The 14854-nt window shown below is 33.5% G+C and overlaps 1 protein-coding gene across 2 annotated transcripts; it reads left to right on the top strand.

Moving 5' to 3' along the window:
• Positions 1 to 4639: 4639 nt before the first annotated feature.
• LOC21396875 (G-type lectin S-receptor-like serine/threonine-protein kinase At4g27290) lies at positions 4640 to 8336 on the top strand. Of its 2 annotated transcripts, XM_024172244.1 has the most exons (7): positions 4640 to 5909; positions 6419 to 6545; positions 6848 to 6986; positions 7112 to 7322; positions 7447 to 7684; positions 7774 to 7924; positions 8028 to 8336. In XM_024172244.1, exons 1-7 carry the CDS (start codon positions 4640 to 4642, stop codon positions 8334 to 8336), a joined length of 2445 nt encoding a protein of 814 aa, XP_024028012.1. The 2 variants fall into 2 exon arrangements, with proteins under 2 accessions (XP_024028012.1, XP_024028013.1); XM_024172245.1 differs by lacking the exon at positions 6419 to 6545 and having other exon boundaries at positions 4640 to 5913.
• Positions 8337 to 14854: the final 6518 nt, after the last annotated feature.

Here is a 14854-nt window from a genome sequence, read left to right as displayed (position 1 = left end):
CAAATGTTTGTGCCTAGATTAAAAAACAAGCGTACTCTGCCTAAAAGTTGAAGCATATTTTACAATGTCCACACCTTGACAATAAGCATATTTTGGAATGTTTATGACTCTCCACACTCCTTTCTAAACACACACTCCATATAATTTTAAAATAGTTGAATTTACTTTCTACACACTCTTATTATTCTAAAATTACCCCAAATTATTTTCATAGGATTATTAATTTTTTATCATTTTATTTTTCTTTTCACACCTACTATTTTATTTTAATTTTTTATTTTAATATTGCCATTTCTATATTTCTCTTTTTTTTTAGTTCAAGCTTTAAGCATGACGTTTTTTTTTTGTACAGGAAAAAAATTTATTAAAATATTTTTTAGAAAACATAAAGGACACACAAAAATATAAAATAAAGAGTAATATAATTCAAGAAATAAAAATCAAATAAAAAAAATGACAACAAAGTTATTATATTATTGAGGCATGATTAAAAATTCAAAATGGAAAAAGAATGAAAAACAAATAAACAAGCATAATATGCATAAAAAAGAACAAAATAGAAAAAAAAATCAATTCTACTGTAGAGGGTAAAATCTATAATTAAATTTGTTAGAGGCCAATGACTCAATTCGAAAGATTGGAGTGTTAGTATCTTAATCGCGGTAAAAATAAATAAACATAAAAATATAAAAAAAATGAGACACATAAATTTATAATAATTCTTCTGATAATTCAAGGCACGTCCACTATAAGGTCTTCAGCTCTTCCACTATGAGTATTGATGAAGATTACGATGGTATTCTTTGTAAATGTCCGGAGAAAGATATGAAAAATACTTAAAAGTATGAAAAATACTGTAAAAAGCGTATAGGAATGCGTGCAAGACAGTGTAGGCGTGCTCTGGGTGTGTGATCATGTGTCTCCCTCTTTCTTGGACGTGCAAGGGCCGATTTTATAGGCCTTGATTGCTGGAAAAATTATTTAAGGCAAGTTTCTCATTTGACTTTTTATTGAAGATCCTTTCATGGTAGAGAAATTGGTTAGGGAGCAAGTTTAGTTGGAGATTGACTTTCCCTTTTGTTATTATGAGGTAATATCTCACAGAATATGGCTGCTGTGATGATTAAATTAATGTTAATTTTCAGAATGCTGAGCTGGCAACCTCACGGGTGGACTGATCGTTCGGGTAGCGGACTATTAGACTGATCGTTCGGGCAGTCGACCTTGCTGATGAATAGCGGGCCGCTTCCGACCTCCAATTTCGTGATTCAACCCCATTCTCTGATAAGTGTGTTGACACGTGTATGATGAGAAATTATGAACAAAATTTGGCCTCAACATCTACTTTATAAGATTTGCCCTTTCAAAAATGAAATAATTAGGGAAAAAAAACATTAACACACAAGAACAGACAAAAGAACACTCGCCATAGAACAAATAATAAAGAAAATTTAATATGCTTCTATGTAATTTTTTATACACCTCAATTAATAAAATTACTTTTGAAGACAATAGTATTTAAAAAAAAAAATACTCATTACACACTCCATTATTAAAAAAATTGTATTGCCTTCTAAAAGTGATTGTGCACTAATTTTTAAAAGTTAAAGTTCATTATTAGTTTCCAAATTCATAAATTAGCTAAAACCAGTCTTATGTGTTCTACTATGAAGCACTACAATTTGAGTTTTTGTGTGTGAGAGAGAAGAAAAGAAAATCTGAAAAAAGAAAACACACAATTACCGTGAATTATTAAGGGGCATAGTCATAGATTCGTTTGGTTACTCTGCATGTAAAATTGAATTGTTGGCTAAACTTTTTTTTCCTCTCTATTAATTGATAGATGATATTGTAAGGGGGTTGCTTATTCTTAGGTGATATTGGGTGATGAGGTTATATAGAGTTGGCCAATGGGATCTAAGAATTTTATTTTGCACTAGGATATCCCAATAAACAATCACTGGGCAATGGCAACTGCGTAGCCTTTCCTTCCCCATTTTTTTGGGAGCATTTGTTAGTTGTTTCTCTTGTTCAGCAAAGGGCCAAAGGCTTTCTACAAGAAAAAAAATAAATATCAATCCAATATCTCACAATTCATTGTGTTGTTTATATTAGTATTGAAGGGCAAGGCAATAACGGAGGTAGGATTTTTTTTTTTTTTTTTTTTTTTTTTTTGGGGGGGGGGGTTTTTTTTTTTTTTTTTTTTTTTTTTTTTTTTTTTTTTGGGTGAGATCAGCTTGATTCTCAAAACATACATCTAAAATGGTTTGATTTAACTATTTAAAATTCATTTCAATGTATTAAATATATTTTAAGAAATTTAAACTATTAATTGATATTAATTAATACAAAAATGTGTGTAAAAAGTAGAATTGTGGATGATTTAGATATAAGGACTTTTTTGAAATTTTAAGAGGGGTGTAACAAGTAGAATAGGGAGTGATTTAAGAATGTGTGTGTGAAAGTAGAAAAGATGGTGTCAATAGACACACCCTTTAAGAATATGACATGTGGGGTGTGTGAAGAGAAAAAATAAAATATCACTATTTTTTATTATAAAATTTAATTATGTAATTAAGTCTATTATAGTAGTCTTTTTTTGTTATTTTACATGAGAGTTTTTTTAATAAGAAATTATAATTAAAAGGGGGTGTGGAGAGTAAAGAGATGTGTGAATAGAACCACCCTTATTATTATTGTTTTTTTTTACTGCAACCATTTTTTAAGGTTGATATCGTGATATACCATATTTAGGAACGATTTGAGTTTAATTTATACACAAATATACTAAATATAGTATGAATAAACAACTAGACGTCATAAATTTTACTTCTTTAAATTGTGATATTGGACCTAATTAGCACAAAAAATTAGATGTTTCTTCAACATTTTATTTTAAGTAAAAACACACTATATGGTAAATTTATGAGAGTGGAATTGAAATATAGTAATTTTCTTGAAATATTTTAGTAGTAAATATTACATCGCAATCATTATAATAAATGTCTCATTTTATACCACTAAATTATTATAATATATTTTAATTTTTACTGTTTGTGAAATGTTAAAATATATTTCAACATGATTAGTAAACTTTTGCTATATCTCTAACTTTATAATTTATGCATCTTTATCATGTGAATTGCTATCTCCATCATTCTTGGTTAATAGACTAGAATACCATCCAAACTGACCAAGATCCACGACTTTGTCTCAAGGGGGAGCAAAAGAAAATAAAAATAAATAATAAAATTTCATCAGCACGTCTCCATTTGGAAATCTTTCGTCCCCTCAGCCATTCATGAGCTCCGAATTGTGTCAGCCAAAGATATGTGAAAAGATTTTCTAATAAAATGCTAAATAAATGGCAAACGTTTTTTTTTTTTTTTTTTTTTTTTTGGGGGGCTCAATTTCCTTATTTTCAAATTCTTAAATGTCAAATGTTTATTTTCCATATATACCCAAAACAGTTCGCATTATCAACACAATAAAGAATTGAAGCAATATATATACATATATATACATATATATATATATATATATATCAATCAACTACTAACAGAAATTAAGGCTCTATACGTGCGACAATTCAAACTAAAATGAGGTCTTTACCGAATAAAAAAAAAGCATTAAGCATTTGATACCCTTTTTTACACTCCCACCCCCTTCTAAATATACACCTGTTATAATTTTAAAAGGATTAAATTTATTTTTTATACACCCCTATTATTCGAAGACTATCCCTAACATTTTTATAATATTATTAATTATTGAACATTTAAATTTTCTTTTTACACACACTGTTTTATTTTAATTTATTGTTTTTTTATCTCTATAATTTTCATCCTGAAGTTTTCGGAAGGAAGCCCTTCTTCATACATAATTATAATTACATTTTTGAATAATAAAGAACATAAACATGAGATAATTATTATATCAATTGAGGTGTTGATAAAAAAAGACAAAATGGAAAAAATGAGTTCAAAAGAGCATAAGAAAAACAGAGAACGAAACTTTAAGGGAAAAAATTCAACTTTATAAAAAAATAAATGATTAGCCATCAAAAAAATAAAATGATTAAAAAATAAAAATAAAACGAAAAAAAAAAGACAGAGAAAAATCGTACTACAAATTGCAAAGAAAATTAAACTTATTTTCATCTAGCTCTTTTGTAATAGTCATTAACAGATAAAAATTAGGGCTCTATTATAATTCTCAAAATAGTAGTAGTTTATAATTTGTGATATAATAACGTGGGTGTGTTGAAAGGAAAAAAAAAAGTATATAATTTGTTTTCTTTTTATTATAAAATTTAATTACGTAATTAAGTCTATCATAATTGTCTTTTTTTTCTCATTTTATGTGATGGCCTTTTTGTCATTAGAAATTTTAATTTAAAGGGGCTGTGGAGAGTAAAAAATGGTATGCAAATAGAACCACTCTTTATTCAATCAGGCCTATTACGAGGGGAAAAGAATCATAAAATAATTTTCCAAATCAGAAGTTTCAAACTTGTACATTTTGTACACCAATATTATCAATGAGACCTGGACTTATGGTGTTTTTGCATTTGATGTTTCCTTTCATCATTTACTGCAATTTTCCCACATCAATTTGGATGAAAATCAAAAAAATTTCAATGAAAGCCATTATCATAGTGCTCTTGTTGTGCCTTTTGGCATTTTTCTTTACAATCTCCACAGCAATAGACACAATAAGTGCCACTAAATCACTTAAAGATGGTGAGTCCATAGTTTCACCCGGTGGAATCTTCGAGCTCGGGTTCTTTAGCCCCGGTAGGTCCAAGAACAGGTACTTAGGAATATGGTACAAGAAAGTAGGAACCGGGACAGTTGTTTGGGTTGCTAACAGGGATGTGCCACTCAAGGATTCATCCGGGGTTCTGCAATTTTCTAGGCAGGGAATTCTTTCCCTTGTGAATAAGGATAAAATTGCCATTTGGTCCTCGAATTCATCCATAACTGCAACCAGTCCCGTTGCGCAGCTTTTGGATACAGGAAATCTAGTAGTGAAGAATGAAGAAGACAATGAGCCAGAGAATTACTTGTGGCAAAGTTTTGATTATCCGGGCGATACGCTTCTTCCAGGCATGAAATATGGAGTGAATTTTGTTACCGGCCTGAACCGGGGCTTGACGTCATGGAAGAGTGATGATGATCCTTCTGAAGGTGATTACATAAATAAACTTGATCCTAATGGTTTACCACAGTTTTTTCTAGAGAAAGGGTTAGCTAAGCAATTCAGGTCAGGACCATGGAATGGCCTAAGGTTTAGTGGTATGCCAAACTTGAAACCAAATGGCATATACACGTATGAATTTGTTTTCACTCAGGAGGAAGTTTACTATACTTATAATCTTGTCAGCAGCTCGGTTGTGTCGAGATTGGTGTTGATTCCCAACGGAAATCTTCAGCGTTACACGTGGATTGACCGAACAAAGGATTGGAAACTATACTTGACAGCACAAATTGACGACTGTGACAGGTATGCAACATGTGGTGCATATGGTCGTTGCAATATCGACAACTCCCCTGCTTGTGGCTGCTTGGAGGGGTTTGTGCCTAAATCACCGGAAGAATGGTATTCCGGAGATTGGTCAAACGGATGCATAAGAAAAGCCCCGTTGGAATGCATGGAAGGAGAGGGATTTCGACGATACACCGGCATTAAATTGCCTGATACAAGCCTGTCATGGTATAACAAGACCATGAACCTCAAAGTGTGTGAGCAGGCATGCCTGAAAAATTGCTCTTGTACAGCTTATGCTAATTTGGACATCAGAGAGGGAGGAAGTGGGTGCATACTTTGGTTCAAAGAGCTTTTTGATGTTAGACAATATGCTGATTCCAGTCAAGACATATACATTAGGATGGCTAAATCCGACTTGGGTATGTCTTCTTTTATTCATTCAATAATTATAGAATATTAGTAGGATTAACTTCATTTTTTGTCCACCCAAACTATGGCTTAATTTCATTTCGGTTCTTGACTTTTAAAACATCGCATAACAAGTCCCCAACATATTATGTTGTCATCGACTAATGATTCTATCCATCCGAATGCTAAAATTTCGAATCGAAAAGACATGATTCTCTTCTTAATAGTCACCCTCTGACATGTAAAATTACAAAATTAACCTCTAGTAAACCATACATGGTCCTCTCCTGCCTTAATAGTTCGATGGATAGAAATTGCTGATAACTTCATTGATCAGGACCTTGTTCTGAGACACTTTAAAAGTCAAGTAACGAAATTGAGATTTGTCCTATAGTATGGGGAAGAAAATGGGATTTACCCAAATTGGTATCCAAATTTGAATTAGATAACTAAATTTCATGTTTTGACCATGTTATTTCATTGTCATAATCACGGTTGCTTTATGTTTTGACAATGGCAGCTACATATAGAAGTTCGAAAGGGAAGAGAGTTACAGGAACCATAATAATACCTATAGTAACTATAGGAATGGCAATAATAAGCCTATTAGCATTGTGGCATGTCTTGAAGAGGAGGCAGAAGGGGAAGCCAAGAAGAGAAGGCAAGTCAACCGAAAAAAAAAAAAGACAACTGACGCCAAAATGTTGGGTGTTGTCACACTTGTTCATTTTTGCCAACTATTGAATTATACAATGTTAAATAGTAATGTGGTATCAGAGAAAATGTGCACTTTGAGTTATGAATTATAATAACACCATATTGACTTTGTTAACATCTCACTATTCAAAATTTTGACAAAAATCTAGGAAGAAAGAAACTTTATTCTACTTTCTATTTCTGGTCCGAAAAAGTTTCTTTGATTTTTAATTGCAGGAAATACGGTGCATAGCCGACAGCAAGACTCAACCGATGAATTAATTCGAAATGAAGACCTACACTTATTTGGCTTTAACGTGATAGTAGAAGCTACAAATAACTTCTCAAATGACAATAAACTTGGACAAGGTGGTTTTGGACCAGTCTACAAGGTATATGAAAAAAAAAAAAAAAAAAAAATCGTGAACTACTTCTTTGATCTGTTTAATTATGTTATTACACCAGCTTGGTATGCTCATAGGACAAGATATTGACTTAGAAAGATGGTAATACGTAGGGGAAGCTAAAGGATGGACAAGAAATTGCTGTGAAGAGACTCTCGAAAAATTCAAGGCAAGGGTTAGATGAGTTCAAGAATGAAGTGTTCTGCATTGCCAAACTTCAGCACCGAAACCTAGTGAAGCTCTTAGGTTGTTGCATAGAAGCCGAAGAAAGGATGCTGATATACGAATACATGCCGAACAAAAGCTTAAACTTGTTCATCTTCGGTTCGATTCTTTCATGACCATGAATTCTTTCATTTTAAGGAGCAAAAAACTTTCCAATCAAAGTTTTCTCTGGTTTATATGCATATTTAGGGACTACATTAACTTGACATAAAACTATGGACAGATGAAAAGCAGAGTGTACTTGTGGACTGGCCTAAGCGGTTTCACATTATCAATGGAATTGCTCGGGGTTTACTATATCTTCATCAAGATTCTAGATTGAGGATTGTCCATAGAGATCTAAAAGCTAGCAATGTCTTGTTAGACCAAGAAATGAATCCGAAAATTTCAGATTTTGGCATGGCTAGAGGTTTTAGAGGAGATGAAACTGAAGCAAATACAAGCAGAGTAGTTGGAACATAGTAAGGATATCTATAAAACCCATCTTAGAGTAAGTTCACACACATCAAACGCCAACACAATTTTCAAATTTCTTATAAATTTTCCGCAGCGGTTACATGTCTCCTGAGTACACAATCGACGGGATCTTCTCATTGAAATCCGATGTTTTTAGCTTTGGTGTGTTGGTTCCTGAAATAGTAAGTGGAAAGAAGAACAGAGGATTTCGCCATGCACACCACAAGCTTAACCTTCTAGGACACGTAAGTACACAAATACAACTTCCTTGAAATGAATCTTAGAAAAGTGACATAATTTTTTTTGTTTTGTTTTGTTTTCATTTCGTTTTGTTTTTGTTTTTTTCAGGCATGGATGCTACACAAAGAGGGAAAATCTTTGGAATTAATAGACAAATTTGTGAAGGACTCATGTAATGAAGCTCAAGCGCTGAGATCAATTCATGTGGCTTTGTTATGCGTGCAACGTAGCCCGGGTGACAGGCCAAGCATGTCAAATGTGGTTCTGATGTTAAGTAGTGAGATCGCTTTGCCGACGCCGAAAGAGCCGGGTTTTTTCACTGAAAGGCATCTGTCTGACACAGATTCTTCATCAACCAAGCATGAGCAGCCTTCTACAATCAACAGAGTAACCATTACAGTGCTAGAAGCTCGATGAAGTTGGTGCACATCGCATGCATTGCGAGTGCATTTTGGTCCGCGGTTTGATTTGTTTTAGGCTGAAATTTCTTGCTACAAAAATTTATGATAAGACAACCCAGAAATAAAGGAAAGGAACGCAAATTATGTCTATTTTTCTTGTCTTGCTCTCAGTGTAGTGAATTAGCTTTTCACAAATCTTGTTAACTAGTTTTAGGAAACTCTAAAGGAGCATATGAAAGAGAAATAGTAGTTTTGCTGTTAATTAAGATGATTGTTTAAAAAATAATTATCATAAGTTGATGAACACAGTGCAAAACAAAACAAAAAAAAAAGGGTAGGATTTTCATTCTAATTCTAAAGAAATAAAGGAAGAAAGGAAATAGTGCTAGGACAAATATTATAGAAAGAAAATATTAGTCAAATAACTTGGATTTTTGGATTTGGAAGATTTGTTTGATTTCCTAGTTTTATGGTGATTAACTGGCAAGATAATTAACCAGCTATTTGGGTTTGATTTTGAGGATTTTCTGGTGGTTTTTTGGTCCTTATTTAGCGTCCTAATTGAGTGACCAACCTCTATATATTTGTATTTCTTTTTCTCATGAAATCAATATAAAAATGTAGCTTTACTTTCTTTTTATTTCATAGAACATGTTTGTATAGGAAATGGCCCATAGATGGTTTTCTGGATGCAAGGAAATCTGTTAACAACCCTTCATTTTGAGCAACTAGATCTGTCAAAAAGAAATTGTGATTGATTTGTGTTCAATAACACAAGTTGGGCTTCCATTTTTGTACATGTGGCTTTCAAGAAAACTTCATGTTATTTATTTTCCAAAAAAAAAATAATAATAATAATATTAGTGTCTTGGCCCTACAAAAGTAGAAAGCTAACTCCACTACTGCTCCTCAAGTAAGACTATGGACCAGTTTAATAGTACTGTAGATTTTTAAAAAAATTATTGTTAGCAGTGCTAAAAAACAACAGTTGTTACAAAAATCAGTTGAGTGTTTAGTAAACTATAATTATACAAGTATTGATTCAAGGGGTATTATAAAAGTTTCATTAATTATACTTCAAGGTTATTGCCGCATAATCTAAAAGCCAAAGTTGTTTTTAGGCTACTTCTGATTTTGACTCTAAATTCTTCAAAACATTTTTAAGAATTACTTTTTATGGTTTTTACCAAACACAAATTTCAACTGTGAATGGCTAGAGAATTAATTTCGGGCTTCAAAAATTACTATCAAACATACCTTATGCCGCCTGTGCCCCTAGGTGATAGTGATATATTTTCATAACATTTTTTTAAGTGTTAAAATGAATGGAGAAAGTTGCACATCTTATTAGAGATGCAAGAACGGGCCGGCCCGTCCCGTTCTCCTTAGGCCCACACGGGCCGTGGGCCAGACCAGCCCAGCCCACGAATTTTGTGGGCCGGGCCGGGCCAGCCCATATAAGATGGGCCAACCCATCTAAACATGCAATTTTTATTTTTTAATTTTTAAACAAGTTAACAAATATATAACTTTGAATAGTCAATGAAAATATAAAAATGGATCTTTTATTTACGATTACTGATTAACGCCCAAAAGTGATGTTCACAAGCGGTCAATTGTAGCACAGAAGGGCGGTCGTATCTACAAAGAGATAACAAAATAACAAGAAAGATTAGCAAAATAAGAGCGTTAGAGAAAAATAAATAACAAGTGAATTAAAGAAAAAGAAGAGTTTTTGAGATTTTGTTGCAAATAAAATGAAAAGGAGAAAATTTGTATGAAGAAACTTCAATAGTAAAAACGGTAAGGTGTCGAGAATCCCTAATGTTTTGTTCACCAATTCAAGTTTTGATTCACAAAACAAAAAGACGAATAAATTAAATCTCTATGTTGACTCCGAAAATATTATCATTACAAGTTATCCAAAATCGACAATATATCAATTTGACAATATTGCAGTAAAAGACAATTTGTAAAATAATTTGAATAACAAGACAACGCGTGACAGAATTACATAAGAAAAGCGTGACTGAACTTATATAAAAATTGACATACAATATTTTGAAAAGGAAAAGAAAGATAGATGAGATTTAATTCATTCGGATGTTGAACTTTACAGCACAAGGAATCAAAAACCCGATTTGGGTCACTCAATAAAAGTTCATCTCTAACTTCACCAAGAGAACTCTAGCCTAATTTGCAAAACATTCTTTCAAGTTCTAGAGAGAAAATATGAGAGTGACAACAAGACGATAGAAAACTAAATATTAAAAGCTTACAAAAACCTTAGGCTAACCTCTCTATTTATAGTGTTTAGAGGTTGCCTGTCAAATAAGGAAACAAACAATAAAAATAGAAAATTACAAAAAAAAGGAAACAAAATAAAATTACACATAAATTAGGACAAATCAAATATATGATTTGAGGAAGAAATCCGGTAATTTGCTCTGATTTTTGGGAAAGAAATTTGGATTCAACTCCAAAGGGGACACGTGTCGCAACGTGATTGGCAGTGAGGAGAAAAACGCGCCACGTGTCACGCGCGGAATGGTTGAAGCTTGCTGGCGTGAACCGGCGCGAGGTCCGCGGAAGCCAGCTGTCACGCACGGAGAAGAGGAGCAGGCTACACGCTGACACGCGGGACCCACGCGGAGGGAAGTAGGGACGCACGTTGAAGGCTGCGTGGAAAGAACGCGCGCGCTGAGGCGCGAGAGGAAGGTGCGGGCTGAATGGCAGGGTCCACTCGTCTTGGCTCGGCTTGGTGGCTTATTTGGCTAACGCGGCTATTCTCTCTTTTTGGCTTGTGAGGCTTGGCTTAGTGGCCTAAATTGGCTGAAAATTGTATCTTTTGTGTAGCTCTTCACACTGCTTTTTATTTGTAAATAATTAAGCAAAAACTAGACAAATTCCAATTAAAAATATTATAAATAAAAATAATGAAATTGTTTAATTAAAGGTTAAATATTTTAATATTATATAAATCATATGCAATATTTAGGGTGCATTTTCATGTGCTAATCACAACTCCCAACCAGCTTATTGCTAGTCCCTAGCAATTCAAGCGCAAGAGAAATCATGTCACAAAGAAAATCTGAGTCTCAACTAGCTTAGTCACCTGAGTATTTCAAACAAACTGTCAGTAAGAAGTCAAAAGACACTATCAACATTATTTCAGTCATAACTCCATAGTCGTGTGTGTGCTCTAAACCATAACCTTCCTACCACTGACCATAACACATGCAGCTTTGAAAAATTCACCAAGTAGAAGTCTCAACTCCATTGATCTCACATGTGTCAGAAATATTTTAGTGCAAAGGTTTTCTCTCATGGAGTTGGAAATGGAACAATCAACGCTCAGTGTGAGGAAGATAAAATTTAAGACAAACAATCAAACGAACATTGATCAAAAGATAGGTTAATCAACTACTAGAACATTCCACCATTCTTACCACAAACTAGCTTTTGAGATTTCATTCGGGTCAAACAGAAATTTACAAAAATGAACAAAGAGCCATAAAAAAATGCATAAGAAAATAAATTACTCTTCTTTTTTTTTTCTTTTCTTTTTTTTCTCTTTTTTTCTTTTTTTTCTTTTTTTTTTTTGGCAAGAGACAACCTACAATAGTGAAGTGAGTGTAGAAAGGTGTTCTTTTGACAAACAGCTATATAGCATCAAATGTGATTACAGCCAAACTACACGGTATGTGAAATGTTGCTCTTGCTCAGTTTTTTTTTTTTTTTAAAATAAGAAATGAGGCTCTATTATATAAGATCATTCCTATCTAACCCAAAATCCATCCCTCAAGCATTCAATCATATACACCAAGCATACCACTAACCATGTAATGATGTTCTAACAGTGATTTTACCAGCTCAAAAGATCAATGAAGGTTCAAAAGTCATTTTCTTAACTCTCTTAACTCACCAAAAATTAGGCACTTAAACTCGGGAATTTCCTCATCTGACATGCATTAACATCCATCTTACCACAAGGTTTAGCACGTGCAAAAAGAAACTCTGGAAGTCATTTCTTAGTAACCAAGACAGCGAAAATCGACTCAAACCAATCATTTTGAAATCATACTCACATATCTTCGCAAAAATTTTAACCCAAATATCAACATGACAAAAATCACTCTTACGCATGAGTATGCTTACCACCCCTAACCAAAATCAGATAGTGTCTAAACTTGGTTCCTTAGGCTAACCCATCTATTTATAGTGTTTAGAGGTTGCCTATCAAATAAGGAAACAAACAATAAAAATAGAAAATTACAAAAGAAAAGGAAACAAAATAAAATTACACATAAATTAGGAGAAATCAAATATATGATTTGAGAAAAAAATCTGGTAATTTGCTCTAATTTTTGGGGAAGAAATTCATATTCAGCTCCAAAGGAGACACGTATCGCAATGTGATTAGCAGTGAGGAGAAAAACGCGCCACGTGTCACGCGCGGAATGGTTGAAGCTTGCTGGCGTGAACAGGCACGGGGTCCGCAGAAGTCAGCTGCCATGCACGGAGAAGAGGAGCAGGCTGCACGCTAACACGCGAGACTCACGCAGAGGAAAGCAGGGACGCACGTTGAAGGCTGTGTGGAAAGAACACTCGTGCTGAGGAATGGTGTGCTGGTGACGCGCGAGGCACGAGAGGAAGGAGCAGGCTGAATGGCGGGGTCCACTCGTCTTGGCAAGGCTTGGCGGCTTATTTGGCTAACGCGGCTATTCTCTCTTTTTGGCTTGTGAGGCCCGGCTTAGTGGCCTAAATTGGCTGAAAATTGTATCTTTTTGTGTAGCTCTTCACACTACTTTTTATCTGTAAATAATTAAGCAAAAACTAGACAAATTCCAATTAAAAATATTATAAATAAAAATAATGGAATTGTTTAATTAAAGCTTAAATATTTTAATATTATATAAATCAAAAGTAGTATTTATGGTGCATTTTCATGTGTTAATCAATTACCTCATTAAATAAACACCTTTATAAGAAAAATCTAGTGGGACAAAGTCTTGGTAAGGAAGAAAGAGTACAATCAGGATAATTGTACATAAGATGTTGACAAAATTACTAAAAAAAAAAAAAGAAAAAAAAGACATGAAGATATTATGGGCCTAGATAGGCTGGGTTGGGCCGGCCCATTATGGTCCTAGACGGGCCGGACTGTGCCGGCCCATCATGGGCCTAGACAAGCTGGTCCAGCCCGGCCCAAGCCCGGCTTGGCCCATGATTTCCATGGGCCGTGTCGGGCCGGCCCATGGGGCGATATATGTTGGCCCAGCCCAGCCCACCAATATTTATGCGCTTGGCCGTGCCTTGAACAGTGACGGGCCGTGTCAACCCAGCCCATCACTGTGTCAGGATGGGCCTGGGCCGGCCCATGGCCCCGGCCCATTGTTGCATCTCTACATCTTATCTCTTCATCACTTTCTTAATTCGTGTCATTTGCTTTTGATTCATATATATTTGACCAATATACTTATTTTAACTGATGATGACAGTTAGATAATGTTTCGAGTGAGCAAATTACAGTTTAAACTCTTTTGCTAGTATTTTCTCAATAAAAAAATTAAACTTAATGTGCAAAAATATATATTCTAACAAACTTAGGCCCCGTTCATTTCACTGATTTGAGTTTCGCTACAGTAAAAGCTCTCAGAAATAGTCACATCTAACTTTTTTACTATAGTAAAAAACTCTCACATAAAGTCATATCTCAACTCGAATCAACGAACTAAACGGACCTCTCTTTTTATGAGGCTACGACATGACAATCCCTCCTCTTACTTTTGTTTTTTTTCTCTATTTTTAACTTTTTTTTTTTATCTTTATCTTTGTTTTCTATTTTAAATGTTTTTTACTTTCTTTTTTATGATTTTTTTTTTACATTTTAATTCTTTTGTGCCTTTTTGAAATATATTTTTTCTTACTTTACTCATATGAAAGCAATTTTTCACATGTGTTTCTATTTTTAAATTTTGTCAATAGTTAAAATAATTTTCTTCAGCTGTGTCCCTATTTTATTGTTTTTTGTGTAATTCGTATTTTATCAAAGGTTATCTTTACACATATTTCTTTTTAAGATAAATATAAAAATTCTTAAATGGTTTTATAAATGAATTTATCGTTATTCGGTAAATAATAAACTCTTCAGGTGTCTCTACGTCAATACATGCAAAGTACGTTGAAAAACTAGTCGTACATAGTTAAAAGAGCTAAGAAGTGTTGGCCTCTATGGAGGCCACATGTTGGCCTCCACTTTTTTTTTTCTTGATTCTCTCTATTCTTCTTTCTCTTTTTTTCATTTCTAGACATTTTTTATATTTTTCTTCTCTCTTTTTTCCTTACATACCCTTTTTTTTTTTTTTTTAATTTTCCGAGTTGCCTACATATTGCCTTTAACAGTAATTTTTTTAAAATTTCATTCACTAAGTGTGAATGAGTTTTCGAATAGGGACAGATGAAACATAGAATGAAAGATATAACATGTTACGTTTGACTCTTTATAAAAAAGATCTTATGTTTATAACCATA

The sequence above is a fragment of the Morus notabilis genome, unplaced genomic scaffold (genome assembly GCF_000414095.1).
Source record: "Morus notabilis unplaced genomic scaffold, ASM41409v2 Scaffold54, whole genome shotgun sequence".
In the NCBI taxonomy this organism is placed as follows: domain Eukaryota; kingdom Viridiplantae; phylum Streptophyta; class Magnoliopsida; order Rosales; family Moraceae; genus Morus; species Morus notabilis.
Note: the sequence above shows the minus strand (reverse complement) of the source record. Positions and strands in the feature narration are given on the sequence as shown.

Coding starts and splice junctions, on each gene's coding strand:
- LOC21396875 (XM_024172244.1), top strand. CDS start 4,640: ATGAAAGCCATTATCATAGTGCTCTTGTTGTGCCTTTTGGCATTTTTC. Junction 6,987..7,111: donor GTTTTGGACCAGTCTACAAG/GTATATGAAAAA, acceptor GGTAATACGTAG/GGGAAGCTAAAGGATGGACA. Junction 7,323..7,446: donor CTTAAACTTGTTCATCTTCG/GTTCGATTCTTT, acceptor AACTATGGACAG/ATGAAAAGCAGAGTGTACTT.